General features: G+C 36.6%; 1 protein-coding gene across 2 annotated transcripts in view; it reads left to right on the top strand.

Annotated features, from left to right (window-relative positions):
* SAMTOR (S-adenosylmethionine sensor upstream of mTORC1) overlaps positions 1-26,081 on the top strand; it is an 84,601-nt gene extending 58,520 nt beyond the window's left edge. For both annotated transcript variants that reach the window (XM_069587988.1, XM_069587989.1), the window contains 2 exons: positions 13,342-13,456; positions 22,860-26,081. In XM_069587988.1, the coding sequence (XP_069444089.1) occupies positions 13,342-13,456; positions 22,860-23,489 (745 nt within the window). In that variant the 3' untranslated portion in view covers positions 23,490-26,081. The remainder of the gene's footprint in view (positions 1-13,341; positions 13,457-22,859) is intronic.
* Positions 26,082-26,880: the final 799 nt, after the last annotated feature.

Here is a 26,880-nt window from a genome sequence, read left to right on the forward strand (position 1 = left end):
TCTCTTTTAATCATCAGTGTCAGGAAATTTTTTGTAGGCAACTGAGGCAGTTTTCTGGAAAGAAAGAGGAGACAAAAAAGTATCTCCTTGATACCTTTTCTGTTCCCATGAAGACCAACTGTACTTCTTAAAGTTGAATTCCGTGAGGCATCTTTTCATATTTAAGATAAATTTGCCTTTTACTTAAGCTAGTTTAGGTGGTTTTCTGTTCCTTGCCACTAAAATGTACCAGACCAAGACAGTGATTCTATAAAACTTTGTCTTCATCATCACTGCATAAATATGGAAACTCAAGATAATCCAAGCAGAGTCTGTGAACCACCCTGAAAAGTGTGACTTGTGTATCATATATGTATTGTTTTCTAGGGGGAAATGGCCATAAATTTAATCAGATACTCAAAGAAGTATATTACCCAAAAAATTAAGAACTGCTGGTAGAGAGTCTCAAGCAGAGGTATCCTAAGTGACAAGAGTCCCTTTCCATTCTACCTCCAGTGAAAGACTTTGGTTCATTAGAATTGTATCTGACAGAGTGCCGTAATTATGACAGTTTTTATCCTATATATGACACATCGAAAAAAGTGCCCCTTAGAGCTTTGCTGCTCTTAGATGTCCATTAACAATCTGACAGAATAGATTTTCATGAAATTTAGACCTCAAGAGAATTCACTAGATAGTAGTATTTTTAAGTCTTCAGTTCAGTCACTCAGTCGTGTCCAACTCTTTGCGACCCCATGAATCGCAGCACGCCAGGCCTCCCTGTTCATCACCATCTCCCGGAGTTCACCCAGACTGACGTCCATCGAGTCTGTGATGCCATCCAGCCCTCACATCCTCTGTCGTCCCCTTCTCCTCCTGCCCCCAATCCCTCCCAGCATCAGTCTTTTCCAGTGAGTCAACTCTTCGCGTGAGGTGGCCAAAGTACTGGAGCTTCGGCTTAAGCATCAGTCCTTCCAATGAATATTCAGGGTTGATCTCCTTCAGAATGGACTGGTTGTATATCCTTGCAGTCCAAGGGACTCTCAAGAGTCTTCTCCAACACCACAGTTCAAAAGCATCAATTCTTCGGCGCTCAGCCTTCTTCACAGTCCAACTCTCACATCCATACATGACCGCTGGGAAAACCATAGCCTTGACTAGACGGACCTTAGTCGGCCAAAGTAATGTCTCTACTTTTGAATATACTATCTAGGTTGATCATAACTTTTCTTCCAAGGAATAAGCGTCTTTTAATTTCATGGCTGCAATCACCATCTGCAGTGATTTTGGAGCCCAAAATAATAAAACCTGACACTGTTTCCACTGTTTCCCCATCTATTTCCCATGAAGTGATGGGACCGGATGCCATGATCTTCGTTTTCTGAATGTTGAGCTTTAAGCCAACTTTTTTGCTCTCCTCTTTCACTTTCATCTGGCGGCTTTTTAGCTCCTCTTCACTTTCTGCCATAAGGGTGGTGTCATCTGCATATCTGAGGTTACTGATATTTCTCCCGGCAATCTTGATTCCAGCTTGTGTTTCTTCCAGTCCAGCATTTCTCAAGATGCACTCTGCATAGAAGTTAAATAAGCAGGGTGACAATATAGAGCCTTGACGCACTCCTTTTCCTATTTGGAACCAGCCTGTTGTTCCATGTCCAGTTCTAACTGTTGCTTCCTGACCTGCATACAGATTTTTCAAGAGGCAGGTTAGGTGGTCTGGTATTCCCATCTCTTTGAGAATTTTTCACAGTTTATTGTGATCCACACAGTCAAAGGCGTTGGCATAGTCAATACAGCAGAAATAGATATTTTTCTGGAACTCTCTTGCTTTTTCAATGATCCAGTAGATGCTGACAATTTGACCTCTGGTTCCTCTGCCTTTTCTAAAACCAGCTTGAACATCAGGGAGTTCACGGTTCACATATTGCTGAAGCCTGGCTTGGAGAATTTTGAGCATTACTTTACTAGTGTGTGAGATGAGTGCAATTGTGTGGTAGTTTGAGCATTCTTTGGCATTGCCTTTCTTTGGGATCGGAATGAAAACTGACCTTTTCCAGTGCTGTGGCCACTGCTGAGTTTTCCAAACTTGCTGGCATATTGAGTGCAGCACTTTCACAGCATCATCTTTCAGGATTTGAAACAGCTCCACTGGAATTCCATCAACTCCACTAGCTTTGTTCATAGTGATGCTTTCTAAGGCCCACTTGACTTCACATTCCAAGATGTCTGGCTCTAGATTAGAGATCACATCATCATGATTATCCAGGTTGTGAAGATCATTTTTGAACAGTTCTTCCGTGTATTCTTGCCACCTCTTCTTAATATCTTCTGCTTCTGTTAGGTCCAGACACTTTCTGTCCTTTATTGAGCCCATCATTGCATGAAATGTTCCCTTGGTATCTCTAATTTTCTTGAAGAGATCTCTAATCTTTCCCATTCTGTTCTTTTCCTCTATTTCTTTGCATTGATCGCTGAAGAAGGCTTTCTTATCTCTTCTTGCTATTCTCTGGAACTCTGCATTCAGATGCTTATATCTTTCCTTTTCTCCTTTGCTTTTCGCCTCTCTTCTTTTCACAGCTATTTGTAAGGCCTCCCCAGACAGCCATTTTCCTTTTTTGCATTTCTTCTCCATGGGGATGGTCTTGATCTCTGTCTCCTGTACAATGTCACGAACTCATTCCATAGTTCATCAGGCACTCTATCTATCAGATCTAGGCCCTTAAACCTATTTCTCACTTCCACTGTATAATCATAAGGGATTTGATTTAGGCCATACCTGAATGGTCTAGCAGTTTTCCCTGCTTTCTTCAATTTGAGTCTTAATTCGATAATAAGGAGTTCATGATCTGAGCCACAGTCAGCTCCTGGTCTTGTTTTTGTTGCCTGTATAGAGCTTCTCCATCTTTGGCTGCGTAGAATATATTCAGTCTGATTTCGGTGTTGACCATCTGGTGATGTCCATGTGTAGAGTCTTCTCTTGTGTTGTTGAAAGAGGGTGTTTGCTATGACCAGTGCATTTTCTTGGCAAAACTCTATTAGTCTTTGCCCTGCTTCATTCCACATTCCAAGGCCAAATTTGCCTGTTACTCCAGGTGTTTCTTGACTTCCTACTTTTGCATTCCAGTCCCCTATAATGAAAAGGATATCTTCTTTGGGTGTTAGTTCTAAAAGGTCTTGTAGGTCTTGATAAAACCGTTCAATTTCAGCTTCTTCAGCGTTATTGTTTGGGGCATAGATGGATAACTGTGATATTGAATGGTTTCCCTTGGAGATGAACAGAGATCATTCTGTCATTTTTGAGATTGCATCCAAGTACTGCATTTTGGACTCTTTTGTTGACCATGATGGCTACTCCATTTCTTCCGAGGGATTCCTGCCTGCAGTAGTAGATATAATGGTCATTCAGGTAAATTCACCCATTCCAGTCCATTTTAGTTCGCTGATTCCTAGAATGTTGACGTTCACCCTTGCCATCTCTTGTTTGACCACTTCCAATTTGCCTGGATTCATGGACCTGACATTCCAGGTTCCTATGCAATATTGCTCTTTAAAGCATTGGTCCTTGCTTCTATCACCAGTTACATCCACAACTGGGTATTGTTTTTGCTTTGGCTCCATCCCTTCATTCTTTCTGGAGTTATTTCTCCACTGATCTCCAGTAGCATATTGGGCACCTAATGACCTGGGGAGTTTCTCTTTTGGTATTCTATCATTTTGCCTTTTCATACTGTTCATGGGGTTCTCAAGGCAAGAATACTGAAGGGCTTGCCATTCCCTTCTCCAGTGGACCATGCTCTGTCAGACCTCTCCACCATGACCCGCCCATCTTGGGTTGCCCCGCAGGCATGGCTTGGTTTCATTGAGTTAGACAAGGCTGTGGTCCTAGTGTGATCAGATTGACTAGTTTTCTGTGAGTATGGTTTTAGTGTGTCTGCCCTCTGATGCCCTCTTGCAACACCTACCATCTTATTTGGGTTTCTCTTACCTTGGGCGTGGAGTATCTCTTCACAGCTGCTCCAGCAAAGCACAGCCGCTTCAACGTGGGATAGCTCAGCCAGGGCTCCTCGGGATGCTCTTCCAGGCCGCCAGCCCTGGCCTCGGGCGTGGGTGGCTCCTCCCAGCTGCCGCCCCTGACCTCAGACTCAGAGTAGCTCCTCTCGGCTGTTCTGCACCGTCACAGCCTGGCACTTTAGGCCGCTGCCCCTGACCTCAGACGTAGGGTAGCTCCTCTCACGGCCGCCTGCGCCTAGTGCGCCGGCTCTCGCAGCCACCTGCGCGAAGGAAATGGCAATCCACTCAAGGACTGTTGCCTGGAAAATCGCATGGACAGAGGAGCCTGGTAGGCTACAGTCCATGGGTCTCAAAGAGTCGGACACAACTGAGTGACTTCACTATTTATTAGTAAATTCTCAGACCTAGCATGCACACAGAGCTTAGAGTTCTTTGTCACTTAGACTGGAATGGAAAGCATTTTCTTCAGAGCAGGGGTGTTCAATAACATTTCTGAGAAAGAATCAACATCTGGGGCTGTTTCAGGCAGGTGTACTTTTTTTTAAGTCTTAGTTTTTGTTTATTTGATTATTTTCAGCAGGATATTGATATAGACATTTCAAATAAGTAAGAAGGTAATATTTTATTCTATCAAGAACTGATCTAAAATTTTAGAATTAGAATGACCTTTCATTTTACATATGAGGAAACACACAAAATGGGTAAGTAAAATTTCTAAGGTCACTTGGTAGTAAAGCACCAGTAAAAATAGAGTTCTATTATCTCTTTCCAGAGCCTTTTTTTTAAAAAACTGTACTAAACTTTTGGTAATTATTACTTCTTTACTCCTTGTCCTTATGTATAGTGTGTAGTTAACTCATTTAATCTTTATACAACAGTTTGAAGGTGGTGCTATTTTATCAATGTATAGAGATATTTTTCTGCTTCTTTAAAAAAAAATTTGAGATCTTCTCAATAACAGAGAGCAGACATTCACAGTAGAAATTTGAACAACATAGATAACAACTTAACAGCCCTATGTAGAATAGGTAATTGAAGTCATGTCTGACTCTTTGCAACCCCATGGACTGTAGCTCACCAGGCTGCTCCATCCATGGGATTCTCCGTGCAAGAATACTGGAGTGGGTTACCATTTACTTCTCCAGGGCATCTTCCCGACCCAGGGATCAAACCCAGGTCTCCTGCATTGCAGGCAGACACTTTAACCTCTGAGGCCACCAGGTACTCCCCTCTGGCCTGAGGCACCTGGCTCACTTGCAGGTTAAACCAGGCCCAGGGAATGAATCCTGTTTCCAATCAGTTCCTTCCCTTGGCCTGCCTTAAACAGCCCCATATATTGATTCTTTCTCTGAAATGTTATTGAACACCCCTGCTCTGAAGAAAATGCTTTCCATTCCAGTCTAAGTGACAAAAACTCTAAGCTCTGCGTGCATGCTAAGTTTGAGAATTTACTAATAAATAGTGAAGTCGCTCAGTCGTGGCCGACTCTTTGCTACCCAATGGCCTGTAGCCTACCAGGCTCCTCTGTCCATGGGATTTTCCAGGCAACAGTCCTGGAGTGGACTGCCGTTTCCTTCTCCAGGGATCTTCCCAACCCAGGGATCAAACCTAAGTCTCCTGCATTGCAGGCAGACGCTTTAACCTCTGAGGCCACCAGAGTGGCTCATATGTAAAATAGTGTACCCCAAAACTACAAAATAATTCATTTCAACTATACTGTACAGATAACATTTACCAAAAATGTTATTTAAAAATTATAGTAAATATTTTAAATGTTATTAATTTATAAAAATTTAAAAGACAAATGTCAGTAAGACTCAAAGGGTTGAATTATACAGACAATGCTGTTAAGCAAGAAATTGGTACCAAATGGGAATTAGAAAGTACCCAAAGGTTTAGAAATTAGTAAATAACCTTCCCCAAAAAACCCATGAGCTGAAAAATTATAATAAAAAGTAAAAAATATTTTCAACTAAATAATATTTTTTGTGAAGAATTTTTGTCCAAAAATGTCACAAAAATGCTTTTTATTAAAACTTTGGGGTATAGCTATAGCATCACTTAAAGGAAAATTTATAGCTTAAATGCTATAGTATAAAGAAAAACTGAAAACTAATGAATTAAGAGTCTGTCTCAAGATGTTAAAGATGGGCTTCCCTGATGGCTCAATGGTAGAGAATCTTCCTGCCAGTGCAGGAGACACGGGTCCGATCCCTGGTCTGGGAAGATCCCACATGCCACAGAGTAACTAAGCTCGTGAGCCACAACTGTTGAGCCTGTGCTCTATACCCCAAGAGCTGCAACACAACCACAGAGTCCATGCTCTGTGGTGGCTCTGAAGCCACCACTGTGAGAATCCTGCACACTACCACCAGAGAGGATCCCTTGCTCACTGCAACTAGAGAAAAACCTGCAAAGCAGTGAAGACTCAGCATAGCCAAAGGTGAATAAATAAATACAATGATTTTTAAAGAATTAAAAAGAAAAAGTCAAAGATAATTCAGCAAATAAGCTCCTTCCCCACAAAAAAAGTGAAAAAAGTAAACAGCAGGAAGGTAGAAAAAGTCAGCAAATATAAAACCTGGAATTTTATGATGACCATTAAAATTAGAAATCTCTGGGTGAGGTACATCCCAAAAAACAAAAGTCACAAATAACCAATTTCAATATTAAAAAGGGTGAATATAGCAATACATACTGAAGACATTAAAAGATAGTAGAAGGATACTGAATAACTTTGTGGATGTTAATAATAAAGAAATTAAATTAGTGGTTAAAAATCTTTTCATAAATAAGACTCTAGGCCTAAATGGCTTTACCAGCAAATTCTGATAAGCATTAAAGGGAAAATGAAGTCTATTCTTACACATACTCTTAAAAATAGAATGAAAAGAATACTCCTGCACTCACCTTAAGAGTCTAGCATAACCTTTACATGAAAACTCTTGATAGTACAAGAGTGGAAAATTATAGTCTGGTGTCACTTATGAACATAGATGCAAATATGTGTGTGTGTGTGTACACTGTTTATCTTCATTCAAAAATTCCATATCTGCAAATTCACCTAATCAATAAAATTTAATTCCAAGATCAGTACCCTTGGTATTTTCAGTCTCATTTGTGAACATGCTCAGTGTGGCGAAAAATTTAAGTCATCTGACATACACCTTCCTAGCTGAAGTTGAGCAAGGCAAGCTCTTCCTCATTGTTCAAGTCTCAAGTATAAAAATGTCCCTTTTTCAGTCTATTTAGAGTACATTTTTTGCACTTTTTATTGATTTTACTTTTTAAATGACCCCTAAGCATAAACAAAGTATATCTAAAAACAAGGCTGTACTATGCCTTACAGAGAAAGTATTGTATTAGATATGCCTCCCCTAGGCATGAGTTATAATGGTGTTGGTTGTGAGTTCAGTGTTGATGCATTGTAATATATATTAAATAAGGTATTTTTAAACAGAAATATACGTAAATCCAAGTTATATGTTGATCTGATAATTAAAGTATTGTAATCAGAGGCATAATCTTCTGTTTCCCTTAGGAGCATGGTTCAGTGATTGTGATGACTTTATAGACCAGAACCACCACAGATAGAACCAGCTATATATACATATATAAAACAAATCCTTTAATATATAAAAAGAATAATTTATCAAAACCAAATCAGATTATTCCCAATAATACAGGCTTGATTTAACACTACAGAATTGAGTGTACTGTATCACATAAACAAATTAAAGTCATATCTCAGTAGCTGAGTAGAGTGCATTTCATAAAATCCAACATAGATTTCTGTGAAATTTTTTTTTAACAAAAGGAACTAGCAAAGTATAAGAGGTTCTTCAACTTTATCAAGATTTCTATATAAAACCTGCAGCAGTCATTGCGTTTAATAGTGAATTATATATTAATGGTGAACTTATACTTAATGTCTCTCCTGAGACTGAAAATAGTAACTGCTTGTATTAGTCCTGTTTAGTACTGTATTAGAGGCCTAAAGTTTGAGCAAACACTGGGAGATAGTGAAGGACAGGGAAGCCTGGTGTGCTCTAGTCCATGGGGTTGCAAAGAGTCAGAAACGACTTAGCAACTGAACAACAACAGAAGTCCTGGGAAAAGCAGTGAGGCAAAAAATAGATGGATGGGTGGGTGGGTGGATGGGTAGACAAGAAAAGAAATAAGAAATGTTGTTTCTCACAGATTTCATATAACTATGTGCCTAGACTAGGATACTCAAAATAATATACAGATTAGCAGTTGAAATAACAGAAACTTAGTCAAGCTGCTTGATACAAATCATTATACAAAATGAGTTGCATTTCTGTAACCAACAATGAAAAATTAATTTTAAAAAAAAAATAAGAGGGTTTATCCATAGGGGGAAAGCAGTAATAGCATCAAAAAATGATGCTAACAAGAAATTTCTTGAGCTAACAAGAAATATAAATCCAATAAAATATACATGGGACCTTTTAGAGAAATTGTTAAAGCTATTTGGAGACAATGAAAGAAGCCTAAGTAGATGGAGAATAATAGCATGTCCATGCATTAGAAGACTTGATATTGTAAAGATGTTAATTCTTCCCAAATGATCTTTAGACTCAGTACCATTCTCATCAAAATCACAATGGGATGTGTTATGTAAAAGGTACTACCACACAGCAATGAATCTGAATTAAATTATAGAAATACAGATGACCTTCACAAATTTATATTAAGTGAAAGAATAAAGTCACAAAAGCAAATGTGTAGTGTGAAACTGTTACTCAGAAAACATTCATGGTAGGAAGACTATAAAAGGAAACCAAGGGAATGTTTATCACTAAAACCAGGAGAGTGGCTGCCTTTATAGAATGGGTTTGGGAATGTTGTCAGGGAAGATTGTGTTTCTAGGATGCAGAGTGTTATTTCTTGACCTGGGTAGTATTTATTTGATGTTCTATTCACTGTGTGATTAGTGTTTAAACTGTAAATATATGTTTGATGTAAAAAAAAAAACAATTGCAGAGCTAAACCAAAGAAATTTGAAATGGATTGTGTATTACTGAAAGCAACAACCTCAGATATGCAGTTGATACCATGCTAATGGCAGGAAGTGAAGAGCAACTAAAGAGCCTCTGGATGACGGTGAAAGAGGAGAGTGAAAAAGCTGGCTTAAAACTCAACATTCAAAAAACTTAAGAACATGACATCTGGTCCCATCACCTCATGGCAAATAGAAGGGGAAAAAATAGAAGCAGTGACAGGTTTTTTTTTCCCCCCTGGGCTCCAAAATCACTGCAGACAATGACTGTAGCCATGAAATTAAAAGACGCTTGCTTTATGGAAGGAGAACTTTGACAAACCTAGACAGCATATTAAAAAGCAAAGACGTCACTTTGCCAACAAAGATCTGTACAATCAAAGCTATGGTTTTTCCAGTAGTTGGGTACAGATTTGAGAGTTGGACCACTAAAAAGGCTGAGCACTGAAGAATTGATGCTTTCAAATTGTGGTGTTGGAGAAGACTCTTGAGAGTTCCTTGGACAGCAAGGAGATCAAACCAGTCAGTGCTAAAGGAAATCAACCCTGAATGTTCATTGGAAGGACTGATGCTGAAGCTGAAGCTCCAATACTTGGGCCACCTGATGCGAAGAGACAATTCACTGGAAAAGACCCTGATGCTGGGAAAGATTGAAAGTGAAAGGAGAAAAGGGCAGCAAAGGATGAGATGGTTATATAGCATCACCAACTCAATGGGCATAAATTTGAGCAAACTCTAGGAGATAGTGAAGGACAGGGAAGCCTGGCATGCTGCAGTCCATGGGGTTGCAAAGGGTCAGACATAACTTAATGACTGAACAATGTTATTAAGTTATTCCATTATATTAAGTTGTATTAAAAAGTGTCTCTTTGCAGCTCCATGGACTGTAGCCTGCCAGGCTACTCTGTCCATGTAATTTTTCAGGCAAGAATTCTGGATTGGGTTGCCATTTCCTTCTTCTGAGGATCTTCCCAGTCTAGGAATTGAACCCACACCTCCTGTGTCGGCAGGCAGGTCCTTTACCACTATCACCATCCACTATCTGGGAAGAGCTGCTGTGTGGGCAAGAGACAAACTGGAGAACAATTATACCAAAGAAGTTCTCGCATTGGTGTGAAAGTTCTAGGCTCCACAACAGACTTCCCAACCTGAGGATTTGGCAAAAAAAGACTGAGAATCCCCAATGGATTTGACTTTGAAGGCCAGTGAGATTTGATTACAGAACTTCCACAGGACTGGGGAAACAGAGACTCTTGGAGGGCACAAACAAAACCTTGTGTACACCAGGACCCAGGAGAAAGGAGCAGTGAGCCCACAAGAGACTGATCCAGACTATCCTGTGAGTGTCCAGGAGTCTCTGGCAGAGACGTGGGTTGACTGTGGCCTGTCACAGTGTCAGGGGCACTGACCACAGCTGGGAGCCACCAGGGAAACTCCTCTTGTGGCTCAGCTGGTAAAGAAACCACCTGCAATGCATGAGACCTGGATTCAATCCCTGATTGGGAAGATCCCCTGGAGAAGGGAAAGTCTACCCACTCCAGTATTCTGGCCTGGAGAATTGCATGGACTGTATAGTCCATGGGGTTGCAAAGAGTCAGACACAACTGAGTGACTTTCACTTTCATATTTAATGTCGAATCAACTTAAATGATTCAGAGTACTCTATTCAGGTAGAAAGTTTATAAGAGGCACCTTTTAAAAAACTATTACAAATTTTTTTCTACCTAGTTTACTAGATCTATCAGAATAGTGTAAGGCAAATTCTGCTTTTACTATGTTTAGGAAGGTCATTAGTGGACAAACCACATAGGATTTTATAATATAACAGGATGTTATATCTACCACTTTTTTGAGCATTTACCATGTACCACATATTAGGTCAAACATTATAAATGTATTATTTCATTAATCCTGAAAACAACTCTTAAGTTTATCATTGTTGTCTATCATTGTTGTCTCCATATCGCACAGATAAAGAACTGTGTGATATGGAGACATGAATCACGTTTTAAGTCTCTGATTCCAGAACTCCTGTTCTTAACCATAGCTCCATGTAAAGATTAGAATGGCAATCTAGTGATGTATTTAGCATTACATATTGTTACAGGTTCTCATTTAGTCTAACTGGTTATGATTTGAGTATTCATATTTGTTAATTCAGCAGTAAATGTCAACTATATGCCAGGCATTTCCATGGTTTATATCTACTCAGTCTTTTGCCCCATTTGACAGCTTGCAACCTATACCACAGAAGTTCGCTTGTCACCTTCTTCCTCGGAGCTAGGGTATTGTGATATTTCAAGTATCACTAAATTTAATTCAGCTTTACAGATGATTGTTATACAAGTCACTTGGACTACACAATAATTGACTTCTTGATTTTGTTGCAGTACAGAAAATTACCTCTTGAGCCCAAGGAGCAGCTCTTTTTGCTGAGAGTGCTAATTCTTTTATTTCTTTATACCCCATAACCCCCTCTTTAGATGAGTTTTTAAATAAAATTTTATTGATAAAAATATTTTAATATGTTCATACTGTTTTTACAGTACTATAACCTGCCATGTCCTGTACCAGACTGATCCTGTATAGTTTATTTATGATCAGATGGTAATTCTGGTCATTTCTATAAAATGTTAGGACATCAGGCTCTTGATTAAAAACATACCCCTATTTATTACATTCATTTATGAAAAAAAATCTTTATATTATTTTGACTTATAGTGCCTTTTCTAGGAGCTTAACCTAGTATAGTTTAACACCTCTCTAATGAATCCTATGGCAGTATACTAGCCAAGGTATAAGGAACAGAAGCTGGGCAGATTTTTTTGTGCCCTATAGACTTTAAAGAACCCAAGATTCCATTTATTTACTCAGTTATTTCACTGTATTTCTTTCCTTTATGTTTCCAGTATCTACTCATAATTTTTTCAGAAAATTTTTCTAAATATCACTGAAAATGCATGTCTGAAGTAGGTTTTTATTATTGCTTTACCATCTGAAAACTAGACCAACAAAATTCCACTGTTTTCCTTCATCCTTATTTGCTGCTCTGTAGATCCCTTGTGGCTCAGCTGGTAAAAAAGCCGCCTGCAATGTGGGAGACCTGAGTTTGATCCCTGGGTTGGGAAGATCCCCTAGAGATGGGAAAGGCTATCCACTCCAGTATTCTGGCCTAGAGAATTCCATGGACTGCCCATGGGGTCACAAAGAGTTGGACACGACTGAGCGACTTTAACTTCACTTCACTTCTTCAGATCCATATTAGCTGCATTTGACTAACTTTAATGATCATGTATAGTTTGATCACCTTCTTTTTTCCTACTACTTTTGTGAATGAGGCATGCTCCTGCACAAAATAAAATTTTTTCATTATTTAAAAAGTACTATTCTATTTTTTTTTTAGATATTTGTTCACTTTCTTTTTTAAATTTTTTTTAATATAAACTTATTTATTTTAATTGGAGGTTAATTACTTTACAATATTGTATTGGTTTTGCCATACATCAACATGTATCCACCACAGGTATACACATGTTCCCCGTCCTGAACCCCCCTCCCTCCTCCCTCCCCGTCATCCCTCTGGGTTGTCTCAATGCACCAGCCCCAAGCATCCAGTATCATGCATTGAACCTGGACTGGTGACTCGTTTCATATATGATATTATACATGTTTCAATGCCATTCTCCCAAATCATCCCACCCAAAAATACTATTCTATAACAGCTTTTCTCTTTGGTCCTTAAGTCATTGACATCATCATATTGGCAACTGAGAATTAATTTGTGAATGGATTCTCTCATCTATAGTTTTCAAAATGCGATCTGGGAATCTGAGAGCCTTCCAGGGTCTCTTTGGGGAGGAAATTATTTTCATAATAATACTAAAATATCATTTGCCTTTTCTATTTTCAGTCTGTCTTGAATCTAGGGTTGAGTTTTCTAGAAATTTCATGGCATGTGATATTACAACAGCTTGAATGAAAAGCAGATAAAGAGAATCCATTCGTCTTCTAATAAGCCAAACATTAAAGAGACTTGTAAAAATGTAAAACAATAACTCACTTTTATTACCTTTCTAATTTAGATTTTCATTATGAATTAATGTTTTTAAACCACTGAGTTTTAATTTCAAACATGGTATTATTGGTAGATATAACTTGCATAAACGAAAGAGTTCTTCAAGGCCCTCAGTAATTTTTAAACATGTAAAGGGATCCTGAGACCAAAAAGCCAATAGTCTATGTATCTTTTTTATTCTCAAACGTTTGAATTTTTCTTATATTTTATTTCATATTATAAAAGGCATACACTGAAAATAATCTATTTTTAGGTTGCTACAAACCTCAGGAAAGATCAGATTACTTGACGTTGGCAGCTGCTTTAACCCATTTCTGAAGTTTGAAGAATTTCTAACTGTTGGCATAGACATTGTACCTGCTGTAGAGGTATGCATAGTTCTGTTTGTTTTGTTCTGAGACTTGAACATTTTATATATACTAAGGAAAGCACTATCTTTACATTCCTGAAATAGCAAATATATTTCCTATGTACAAGTCGATAAGAGGCTCTTTCTATTCAAAAATAAATGTATAGTCTATGAAAATTTGAGCATTTCTTTAACTAATACTTATTTGACCAATACCATATTTGTTGTTTTGTTTCTTGTTTATCATCTGTCATTGGAGTCAAGAAATTGTAGTAGGTTGCAAAGTTCCCAGATAGGTGTAATGTTTCAGCTTTTGATTTTTTATTTTCATTTTTTAAATGCATCTCTTTCTGAAATGTACTGTGATGTACAGCTAATATGGAATAGTAAAGAGCAGGGTCTTGGAGACTGCCAAATTTGTACTTAGTAGATAAAACTACTTTAACTTTACAAAGAATGTTTCCTCTGCTTTTAAAATTAGATTTATTTCCCTCAGTGACATAAATTCATAACTTTTACAGTCTTAACTTTTGATATGGCACCAGGTACAAAAAATTTTTTACTAATTTTTATTGCTATGTAACAGTATAAACAGTATAAACTCTTAGGGTCAGAGAATTTTTTTATCCCCACCATTATGCTCCCAGGATCTAGAAGAGTGCCTGGCTTATTAAGTACTCCATAAGAACTTTAATAAGAAAAAGAAATCTTACTTTCAATCTCACTTTGACTGTCTGAGCCTCAGTTTTCTCATCTGTTCAGTGAAGTTTGTAATGGACCATACCTATAAGATTGTCACGTTTACTTGAGAAAAAGTACTTAAAGCACCTAGCAAAGGGCCTGTTATATAGTAAGTGCTAAAGAAAAGTTTGCTGTTATAATTGAAAAATTCCTGCCTGAAGTGTCAACTTTTAAATGAATTTATTCTTTAATTTTAATGAGCTTGAAAATCTTTATGACTAACATTGACAAGAAAATGCTAGAAACCTTTACTATTATCTCTGCTTTATAAAGGTAGACAAATACTTTGCAGAGAATTCCTGTGCCATCAGAAGCTATAGTCTTATTTTATTTTCTTTTAAATATTTACTTATTTATTTGGCTATGCCAGGTCTTAGTTGTGGCACACGGGATCTAGTTCCCTGGGCCCCCTGTTTTGGGAGCACAGAATCTTGGCCACTGGACCACAGAGGAAGTCCCAGAGTTATAGTTTAAAGTGCAGGTGGATTTGCACATGGATTCTCTCCCCTTCCTTCCTCAAGACACACATTAGAGATATCCTTCAGTGACTGCTAAGACATGATAACCATTTAATCTAAACCTCAAGCTTAAATATTATTCTTAAAATATTAAATTGTTTATAGATAGGGCTATAAATTTTCAACTGCAAAGCCATTAAGGAAGGCAGAAGAACATAAGTTTAGTAGTAGAATCAGACTTTTATAGTTCCCAGAACCCTATAACTAATTTTAAAACAAAAGGAAGGGACTTATACTTCCAAGCAAGATGCAGTGACAGGGACCAGTCTGATCCTCTTTCCTCCTGCCTGCAGCAACTAACATGTTGACAAAATATTCAGAATAATATACAAGAGACTGTACATCAGGTAATGAAGGACAGTGATCCCCAAGAGATGGAAAAACAAATGAGGCATACAGTTTTACCAGCACGTAGCCTTCAGAGAGTTTCCAGTATGTGGCACAAACAGTGGATCCCAAGCAGAGCACACCTGGTAACCCTGAATTATGGAGGCAGAGGTGAAAGGCGTGGGATATCAAGACAGCTAGGGTTCATGGACAAAGTACCAAAGATGTGAGAGCTCCACAAAGAGAAAATTCCAGAGGTCTGCAAAGTATTATTCTTGTGTACTCAACTGAGTACTTACCGGTACATTTCTGTGAGAAAACTATATGAACCTGGAGGGTGTACCACTTCAAAGATCTAAGGGTTATATCGTCTGGTGCACTCACACAGGCTGGAAAGCAGTACCTGTTCCCCCTAGCCACACTGAAAACCTCAAGAATCACAGTGTCTTGGGTAGAGTACACAAAACTGCCTTACCTCAGTGGTGGTGGTGGTTTAGTCGTGTCCGACTCTTGCAACCCCATGGACTGTAGCCTGTCCATGGGATTCTCCAGGCAAGAATACTGGAGTGGGTTGCCATTTCCTTCTCCAGGGGGTCTTCCCTGACCCAGGAATCGAACCCAGGTCTCCTGCATTGCAGGCAGATTCTTTACCAACTGAGCTACAAGGGATGCCCAGTAGTGGAGAATAATTAATAATTGCCTCAGTAGTGGAGAATAATTAACCTTCGACTGAAGGCTGCTCTAGTCCCATGAAACAAATCTGGAAACAAGAACCAAAAAAATCAAACTGTCTCCAGATAATTCAACTATTAATACATCCCAGAACAAAGTTAGAATATTTATAGCAGTACAGAGTAATCCAGTACACAGCAAAGTAAAATTCACCATACATGACATCCAATAAAAAAGTAATCAGCCAAGTAAAGAAGCAAGAAAATAGGACCCACAATGAGATCAGTCTTCTAACAGAAAGCAACTGTGAACTGCCACAGATGTTAAAATTAGGAAACAAGGACATTAATGGGAATGTTATAACTATATTCTATATGTATAAAAAGTAGAGCCATGAGAGATAATTAAAAATAGCCAAATATAACTTCTGAAGATGGATACTATGGTGTATGATATGAAACATGTACTAAATGGGACTAATAGTACATTAGATATTACAGAAGTTAAACTGAGGACATAACAGTTGAAACTACCCAAAAGTAAACAGACATTTTTTTTTTAATGGAAGACCATCAGCAAACAGTGAGTCAATTTCAAGTGGCCAGATATAAGCACAATTGGAGTTCCCTCAAAAAGGGGGAGAAGAGAATAAAAGAAATAAAATAATGGTCAGAATTCTTCCAAATTTGATAAAAGCTAATAACAGAGCTGGCCTTGAGCATCCCAGGGGAATGGTTCCAGGACACCCCACCACCACCACAGCTGTCAAAATCTGGATGCTCAAGCCCTTAGAGTCAGGTCTTCCCTGGGTTCTCTGTCCACAGATACAGAGAACTGACTGTATATTTCTTAAAAATGACCCCGTGTCTAATTGGACCTGTGCAGTGAAAACTCGGGGTGTGTGTTCAAGAGTCAACTGTAAAATTGAGTTTATAATCTATATAAAAATGTATGATAACAATAGCACAAGAGAGGAAAAAGGGAAATATACTATATGTATAGTAATAGGTTTTTATACTACATATTAAGTGGTAAGATATTATGTGAAGGTAAAAGATGTAAGATATTATGATAGGTAAAAGATGTAGACTATAAATTCTAAAGCAACTAGTAAAATAAAGAGTTACAGCTAATAAATTAGCAAAGGAGATAAAAAGGATCATAAAGAAATTTCTTTAATCCATAAGATGGCATATAGAGAAGAAAGGAAACATTGAACAGATGGGAAACATAGAAAATAAATAGCAAGATTATACCTTTAAACTTAAGTTTCCCAATAATCACATTAAATAGACATGGCTTAACCACCCAATTAAAAGGTAGAAATTGTCAGACTGGATAAAAAAACAGGATTCAAATACATGTTGCCTATAGGAAATGCACTTCATCCCACACAAGTAGGATGGTCAAAAGACTTAGAATGGCACTATTAAAATCAGACAAAGTAGATGTTAGAGTAAAATATATCACTAGCAATAAAGGTGCTTATTTCATCATGATAAAAAGATCAGTTCATCAATAGTACAAAACAGTCTTCAACATTTATGCATCTAATAAAAGCTTCAAAATACATAAGCCAAAAACTGATAAAGTAGCAATTACAGACATTTATAAAATTATAGTTGAAGATTTAATCAACTTTCTCTCAATAACTGATGGAATAATTAGAACATCAGTGAAAGAAAAACTCACTAAGAAAATTAGATATTTTGGAATGAAGATAAATAAAAATATAAGCTATCAAAAACATAGGTATGCATAGGATGCCTCTAAAATCACTAAAGTGTACTTAGAGAGACTCCCCTGGCAGTCCAGCAGTTAAGACTCCATGATTCCAATCCAGGGTGCGTAGGTTCAATCCCTGGTCAGAGAACTGACCCACATGCCATGTGGCTCAGCCAAAAAATAAATTTAAAAATAAAGTAATACTGTACTTAAAGGAAATTATATAATACTAAACACCTTTATTATAAAATAAGAAATGTCTCAGAGCAATGACATCAATTTTCAACTAGAAAAAAAAAAAACAAGCCCATACTAAATCCAAAATACAAGAAAGAAGATAAGATTATAGCAGAAATCAATGAAATGAAAAACTTTCAGAAATACAGTAGGGAAAAAATTGAAAGCAAATGCTACTTGAGAAGAACAATAAAACTGATTAAATCACTCAGCATACCAATTAGGACATAAAGAGAAACATGTGACATCCTACATATTTTACTAATATTAAAAGAAAGGATAATAAATATTGCAAAAAAAAATATACACCATAAATTCCACAAATTAAATGGACAAATTCATTGGAAGACACATACTACCAGAGCTCACTCATAAAGAAATAGATAACCTTAATAGCTCACAATGTATTAAATAAATTTTAATTGGCAGTTAAAAACTTCCACATAAAAAAGAAGACTCCAGGCTCAAATGACTTCACTTCTCAGCGTATTCTGTGAGGCCATTCAGTTCAGTTCAGTTCAGTCTCTCAGTCGTGTCCGACTCTTTGCGACCCCATGAATCGCAGCACGCCAGGCCTCCCTGTCCATCACCAACTCCCGGAGTTCACTCACACTCATGTCCATCGAGTCCATGATGCCATCTAGCCATCTCATCCTCTGTCGTTCCCTTTTCCTCCTGCCCCCAATCCCTCCAAGCATCAGAGTCTTTTCCAATGAGTCAACTCTTCGCATGAGGTAGCCAAAGTACTGGAGTTTCATCTTTAGCATCATTCCTTCCAAAGAAACACCAGGCCTGATCTCCTTTAGAATGAACTGGTTGGATCTCCTTGCAGTCCAAGGGACTCTCAAGAGTCCTCTCCAACACCACAGTTCAAAAGCATCAGTTCTTCGGCACTCAGCTTTCTTCACAGTCCAACTCTCACATCCATACATGACCACTGGAAAAACCATAGCCTTGACTAGACAGACCTTTGTTGGCAAAGTAATGTCTGTGCTTTTGAATATGCTATCTAGGTTGGTCATAACTTTCCTTCCAAGGAGTAAGCGTCTTTTAATTTCATGGCTGCAGTCACCATCTGCAGTGATTTTGGAGCCCAGAAAAATAAAGTCTGGCACTGTTTCCACTGTTTCCCCATCTATTTCCCATGAAGTGATGGGACCAGATGCCATGATGTTTTCTGAATGTTGAGCTTTAAGCCAACTTTTTCACTCCTCTTTGACTTTCATCAAGAGGTTTTTTAGTTCCTCTTCACTTTCTGCCATAAGGGTGGTGTCATCTGCATATCTGAGGTTACTGATATTTCTCCTGGCAATCTTGATTCCTGTGCTTCTTCCAGCCCAGCATTTCTCATGATGTACTCTGCATAGAAGTTAAATAAGCAGGGTGACAATATACAGCCTTGACGCACTCCTTTTCCTATTTGGAACCAGTCTGTTGTTCCATGTCTAGTTCTAACTGTTGCTTCCTGACCTGCATACAGATTCTCAAGAAGCAGGTCAGGTGATCTGGTATTCCCATCTCTTTGAGAATTTTCCACAGTTTATTGTGATCCACACAGTCAAAGGCTTTGGCATAGTCAATAAAGCAGAAATAGATGTTTTTCTGGAACTCTCTTGCTTTTTCCATGATCCAGCGGATGTTGGCAATTTGATCTCTGGTTCCTCTGCCTTTTCTAAAACCAGATTGAACATCAGGGAGTTCACGGTTCACATATTGCTGAAGCCTGGCTTGGAGAATTTTGAGCATTACTTTACTAGTGTGTGAGATGAGTGCAATTGTGCAGTAGTTTGAGCATTCTTTGGCATTGCCTTTCTTTGGGAGTGGAATGAAAACTGACCTTTTCCAGTCCTGTGGCCACTGCTGAGTTACCCCAATAACAAAACCAGGGACATTACAAAACAACAAAAACCTATAGGTCATATCCACCATGAACATAAACACAAAAGTTCTCCACAAAATTTTAGCATATTGAACCCAACAATATTTCAAAAAGGATAATATATTATGGCAAAGTTTGATATATTCCAGGAGTGTAAGACTGGTTTAATGTTCAAAAAAATGCTCAATCTCTTTAACATCTATACAAAATCTACTCAACATGGATTAAAGACCTAAATATAAGACCAGATATTATAAAACTCCTAGAGAAAAACATAGGCAGAACACTCTCTGACATAAATCACAACAATATTTTTTTAATCTGTCTCCTAGAATAATGGAAATAGAAACAAAAGTAAACAAATGGGAGCTAATTAAGTTTAAAAGCTTCTGCACAGCAAAGGAAACCATAAGTGAAACCAAAGAGAACCTACGGACTGGGAGAAAATGTATGGAAACGATTCTACTGATAAGGGATTAATTTCTAAAATACACAACAGTTCATGCAACTTTACATATATTTTTAAAAACCCAATCAGAAAATGAGCAGAAGACCTAAAAAGACATTGTTCCAAAGAAGACATACTGATGGCCAACAAGCACATGAAAAGATGCTCAGTATCACTAATTGTTAGAGAAATGCAAATCAAAACTACAGTGAGGTATCACCTCCCACCAGTCAGAATGGCCATTATTAAAAAGTCTACAAGAAATAAATGCTGGAGAGGGTGTGAAAGAAAGGGAACCCACCTACTCTCTGTTGGAGGTTCCTTAAAAAACTAATACTAGAATTACCATATGATCCTGCAGTCCCACTCTTGGGCATGTGTTTGGAGAAAACTCCAATTAGAAAACATACATGCACCCCAATGTTCATAACAGTATTATTTACAATTGCAAAGATATGGAAGCAACCTAAGTGTTCATCAACAAGATGAATGGATAAAGAAGATGTGATATATATGCACAATGGGAATATTTCTTAGCCATAACAAAGAATAAAATAATGCCATTTGTAGCAACATGGATAGACCTAGAAATTATCAGATTAAGTGAAGCAGTGGACAGAGAAAGACAAATATTATATGTTATCACTTATATATAGAATCTAAAAGATAAATGAATGTATATAGTAAAGCAGAGACAAACTCACAGATACAGAAAACAAACTTGTGGTTACCAGTGGGGAAGAGGGAAGGGAACAAGGGCAAGATAGGAGTATATGATGAAGAAGTATAAACTACTATATATAAAGTTGATAAGCAACAAGACTATATTGTACAACACTCTGGAATATAACTATTATTTTGTAATAACTTTTAATGGGATATATAATCTATAAAAATACTGAATCACTATGCTAAACACCTGAAACTATTAATAATAAAATATTGTAAATCAACAATACTACAATTTAAAAAAAGACATCATTAAGAGAATGAAGAGACATAATCTGAGAGAAATATTTTCAAACAATATATCTGATTAAGAACTTGAATCTATAATAAAGAACTCTCAAAATTCAACAAGAAAATAGGTTTTTAACAATCTAGTTATTTTTCAGCACGCAAAAAGTTGAACAGATACTTCACCAAAGTAGATACCCAGGTAAACATCACTACTCATTAGGAAGAGCCAAAATCAAACCTCAGTATACTACTACACACCTATGACTATGATTAAAATTTAAAAGGCTGGCCATTCCAAGTGTTGAGGAGGAGGTGGAGAAACTGGAACTCCCATAAACTTCTGGTAGAAATGTAAAATTCAGTGTAAGCACTTTTGAAAATAGTTCTGGAGTTTCTTTAAATGTTAAACATGCACATGCTATATGATCCAGCCACTACTTTCCTCGATATTTGCCAGGACAATTGAAACATGTCTGTTCAAAGACAGGAATGCTCATAGCAGCTCTAGTTGTTACTGCCAAAAATTAGAAACAACTAAGTTATCTATGAAAGGTATATGGAAAAACAAACCGTGGTATATCTTTTATATAGTATCATACCTCAGCTATTAAAAAGGAATAAATTATCAATACATGAAAAAAAAAGAATGAATCTCAAAATAATTGTGCTGTATGAAGGAAGCCAGGCAAAATAAGAGTACATTATTCTATACTATTCCACTTATGTTAAATTCTAGAAAATATACACTTGATCTATAGTGATAGAAATCACATCAGTGATTGCCTAGTGACAGGAAAGAACAGGGAGGATAAAAGGAAGGGCTATGTAAGGGGCACAAGAAAACTTTAGAGAGTGTTGGATCTGTTCTTAATTTGATTACAGTAGTGGTTTCAAAAGTGTATAAACATTAAAACTTATTAAAAACATACACTTTAAATGTGTTGGTTATTACTTCAGGTTGTACGTCAATTATACTTCAATAAAGCTATCCCAGTCTCCCCTCCAAAAGAAACAAAAGAAGAAAAACAATCTTCTTCCATATAATAGAACTTTATGTATTGCTTTTCTTGATAGATAGTCCAGATGCTAATGTGACCAGCTTGTCTATACACTAACAAGGGACTAAGGTATTAGCTCATATCTTTGATAATTAACTTTGATAGTTAACTATAATTAACTAAAAGGATAGCTACTTTTATCTAATTTTAAAACTGCATTCTTATTCTGGATTATTTTCATACAATTTTAATATTCAGCAAATGATGCAGTGCTGTTTCTTGTAGTGTACTTCACGGTCACTTGACTCAGTTAAATTTAATGTGTAGTTTATTTCAATAGATATATTATTAAAACTACTTTTGAGATGGTTAAAGTTAAGGATTGAAAAGATGCTTTACATGACTTTAAAAAGATTTGGTATTTTGCTTTTTTATGAATTTATAAATCCACTTTCATTGTCCTCTGACTTCTTTGGTTCATCTTCATTTCATAGTATTTTTTGTTTAAAGTTATTTTTATACTAGCCTGTTTTAGGTAACTATAAATGTTTAAGTGAATATAAGTATGGCTAAGTATAGCAATAAATCATCCCTGTAAGTTCTTACCCAAGTTAAATTTCAAAAAAGCCTTAATATTTTAAAAATATATATATTTTAAAAGTATTTTTAACTGTTTCTCAGAAATACATTGTTTTAAATGATGACTAGAAATTCTCTAGGCTTAATTTCTCTGAGATTTTTCTGAATAAAAGTTTTGGTTGAATAACTGTGTAAGTGGAATAATTTAGACATGAAAGGTACATACTTAAAGCTTGAATTATATAGAAATGCTGTGAAATAGTTTGGTTTAAAATTTGTGTAGTTCGATGCAAGTAATCTTAAAATTATCAATATGCCTTGTTTTTTTCTTTTTGCAGAGTGTATATAAATGTGACTTCTTGAACTTGCAGCTTCAGCAACCACTCCAGCTTGCGCAAGATGCTATAGATGCCTTTTTGAAGCAGCTGAAAAACCCTATTGATTCTCTTCCTGGAGAACTTTTCCATGTGGTTGTTTTTTCTCTTCTTCTTTCTTATTTTCCATCACCTTACCAGCGATGGATTTGCTGCAAGAAAGCCCATGAACTGTTAGTGTTAAATGGTTTATTGCTTATCATCACACCTGATTCCTCCCATCAGAACCGTCATGCTATGATGATGAAAAGCTGGAAGATTGCTATAGAGTCCCTGGGCTTTAAACGTTTCAAGTATTCAAAATTTTCACATATGCATCTGATGGCATTTAGAAAAACCTCCCTAAAAACCACAAGTGACTTGGTTAGTAGGAACTACCCAGGGATGTTATATATTCCTCAAGATTTCAACAGTATAGAAGATGAGGAATATTCTAACCCTTCCTGCTACGTTCGATCAGATATAGAAGATGAACAACTAGCATATGGTTTCACAGAGCTCCCTGATGCTCCATATGACTCAGATTCTGGAGAAAGTCAAGCCAGCTCTATTCCTTTCTATGAGCTAGAAGACCCCATATTACTTTTAAGTTAATATAAAAGCAAAAGACCCTTTCAGTCCAGATTCCTAAACTTAATTGCTTACACTAATCAGAAATACTAACATGAACTCAGTACTTAAAACCTGGTTTGCATAGAAGAAATGCAAAGGTTTACAGAGTTTGCTATTTTTTTCTACTTCTGGATTTTAAAATTTATTCTTATAGAGAAAGCTTAATGTTTCATGCAGAGTGACTCCTGTCCTAGCAGAAACCACTGTTACTTAGCATTTAGCACTAAGATATTATAGAAAGGTACCTTTTTCTCTTTAGTGCTATTGTGAAAAATGAAGCATAATTTGCTATGTATTTTTATTTTCATCCTCTCAGTGTTGACTTAAACCATTGCAATGAGAAACTAAAATATGTATGTAGAAAGCTGTAGATTGCACTTTGATGACTCACAAGTTAAATGTGACAGAGATAGATTGGTTTAGTAGTTTTGTGATGCACTTATCTTATTCTTTTTTTCTAACTAAATTGTTACCTGTTATAGAAAGCCATTTTGGCTTTGATGATTCAGCATTCCCTAGACCTTTTGGAATTGATGATGATTCTTTTTCTTTCTTGCTCATTTGGCAACATCAGACATTGGGGATCTATTTCCCCTAATGTATGTATTCTAATTTGATTAGCACAGTACAGTGAACACCATTGCCAAAATAGAGTTTCCATATCCTTCTTGTTGATTTGGGCATTGGTGGTAAGTATATTTAACTGTGAGAATTCACTTTTACTTTTTTAAATTTTGGTTTCATTACAAAATTTTCTATTTAAGCAAGGAACAATATAATACTCGATACTGACCTAACTCACCTTTGTGAAAGGGTTTGCACTTGTAAGAGAGCTTATGTTCTACCTAGACCAACCTTAATAGGGTCCTCACCTTTCCGTTAAGGAGGTGCTGCACTACAAGTCTGGAAACTATATAGAAAATTTTAAATTAACCCTCTGCTGGTAATCTCATAAAATGGTTTTGACCTTTTGGTATTCTAGTTTCTATCTAAAGCCCTAGCAGAAATTTGTCTTTGAATATATAAACATTAGTTGGCTGTGGGAATTTTCCCTTTCCGCATTGATAAATGCCTTTCTGTGTTTCTGAATCAGAAGCAAATGATTAAGGAGAAATATATGTCCAACAAGACAAGATCAGTTTAAATGTTTAAATGGCTAAGAATATTTAGTCCACATTGTCTTGTCAGCCAGCAATTGTCATGTAAACTATCATTTTTAAGAGTGCCACTGTGTGGATTTTTTTTTTCAAGTGGTTATTACATTAAAATTACCTCATACTGAGGTTTTTGCACTGAAATATCACAGTTTCAGATTTCATGGTTAATGTTATGTGTGTGTGTTTTTAAAGGAAACTTGCATTTTCAGTAGTTGATCCTAAATTCATAAACTGCACTTCTTTACTCTGGTAAAAGTGTTTTTGTGCTTATTGTGAATTGCTGTAGTTGACTTTGAATGTCAAACTTTATTTAGAAATACAAAATTTACCCTGTAAGATATAAATGGCTGAGTATGTGTACCCAGTATTTCAAATTAAATTTCAAATTCTAAATTAATGAAAGTAACAAGATTGTAATTAACCTAAAAGTCAGTTGAGTAAATGCAATAAATATTGGTTGCTCAAATGTGCCAGGAGTAACTTGAAGTTTTGCATTTACTTTCAATAACTAAGATTACTTAATTATAAAGAAAAAATAGGACTTTCTTTCCAGTTAAGTACTACAGGTCAAATCTTGTAGCTCACCCAAAAGAAGGAGGGGAAAAAAAAAAAGTACTGTGTTCAGGGTAACATAGAAATGTGTGTTGGTAGTACCCCCTTTAGCATACAGTCATTTTCTGTGATTGGGCTAAATGCCATCTTAAGGGCAAAGAAAACAACATATGAAACAAAAGTGCTTTGAAAGTAAAACCGTACTTTTGAGAGACTGGTATAAGTATTTGACCTTGGATTTAGCCTTTGTGTTACAGCTAAAATGTTGGTGCTATAAAATCTTCTGATTGTTTACAGATGTTGATTCTGCTTATGCTCCAAAGTGTGCATGGTGTATTTTAAATAGTACTCTAAAGAAATATCTCTTTATAAAAACCTATACTCTGATTTAGTATAAGTTCATTTGGATATATAAATCTCATTTGTTACTGTAAATTCATCTTCAAAATTAGGTTGGCGCAGAATTTAAACTAATATGTATTAATATCCACCAAAGCCAATTTAACATATAAATGTTAAAGTGTAAGCATTCCTGTGGCTTGGAGCCAGATTCTCTACATAATGACAAGAGAAGTCCATAGAGCCTTCTAATACTGTATGGGTACTCTTGAAAATGATTTCATTTGGATATAAAGTTAAAGGGCCTCCTGTCACATTCACGACAGTATTCTCCAAAACAATTTGATGTTTCAAAAACAAATGATCATTTGCTTGGTTTCTTCAGGATTATGACTAGATCAAGTGGTTTATATGGTAGTTGCCAAGTGGTGGGAGGTGGCTTACCTGAAAATGTATGTTTGTGTTTGTTGTATTTTTTCACATTTTGTGAACAAAGCACATTTATTAAAAATTTTAAATTTTCTAATATTCATTGTCTGTTATTTACAAATTGAAAGTTTTGTGGTCTTGACCTAATCTCACTAAGTGATTTCAGAATTAGGGAGCAATTTGAAACTTAAATGACTTAGAATTTTCTAGCTGGTTTCATCTAGTCCAGTCCCTTAATTTCATAAATTAATTCACTGAGATTCAGAGAACTAAAGTGACCTCCCTATTGTCATACTGTTTACCAACGAGCAAGGACAACCAACAACATAAATTCTTGTTCATTATTTGTCAACTATATCATATCCTACTTTCCTTAAAAATTACATCCAAGATAAATTACCTAAGTATATCAGTTATTTTAGGGCAGCAGATGGTTTTCTCACGATGTAAAGGAATTCTTTATTCATGGAAGAAACATTTGAATTCTGCCATGTACAATATGCTGGGGAAATAGCAGGGCGTGGTATGTTCACAGGCCCCTAATTTCATGGAACATGATCTAATGACGATGTCAAGCATTCTACATGGAGTTAATATCAGTATCTAGGAATGATTGCCTACTGCTCCTATACCTTTGCCCCTGCTTAACTCCATTAATTTGCTTCATAAAAATTGAAAAGGTTAAAAAAAAAGTTGTAAGACAAGACAAAAACTGTTTAGCAAATCACAAACATATTGTAGATAAGAGGGATATGTTGTTCATCCCTCTAGAAGAGTGCAAACTAAAATTCTGATTGTAAAAGGCAAGAAAAAAATAGAACTGAGCTTTTGCTCCATTTTCCCACACTTTTCTGATCACAGGGCTGCAATGGTATTCCTCTTCAAGAGTTTACATA

This window comes from Ovis canadensis, chromosome 4 (assembly GCF_042477335.2).
Source record: "Ovis canadensis isolate MfBH-ARS-UI-01 breed Bighorn chromosome 4, ARS-UI_OviCan_v2, whole genome shotgun sequence".
Taxonomy (NCBI): Eukaryota; Metazoa; Chordata; class Mammalia; order Artiodactyla; family Bovidae; genus Ovis; species Ovis canadensis.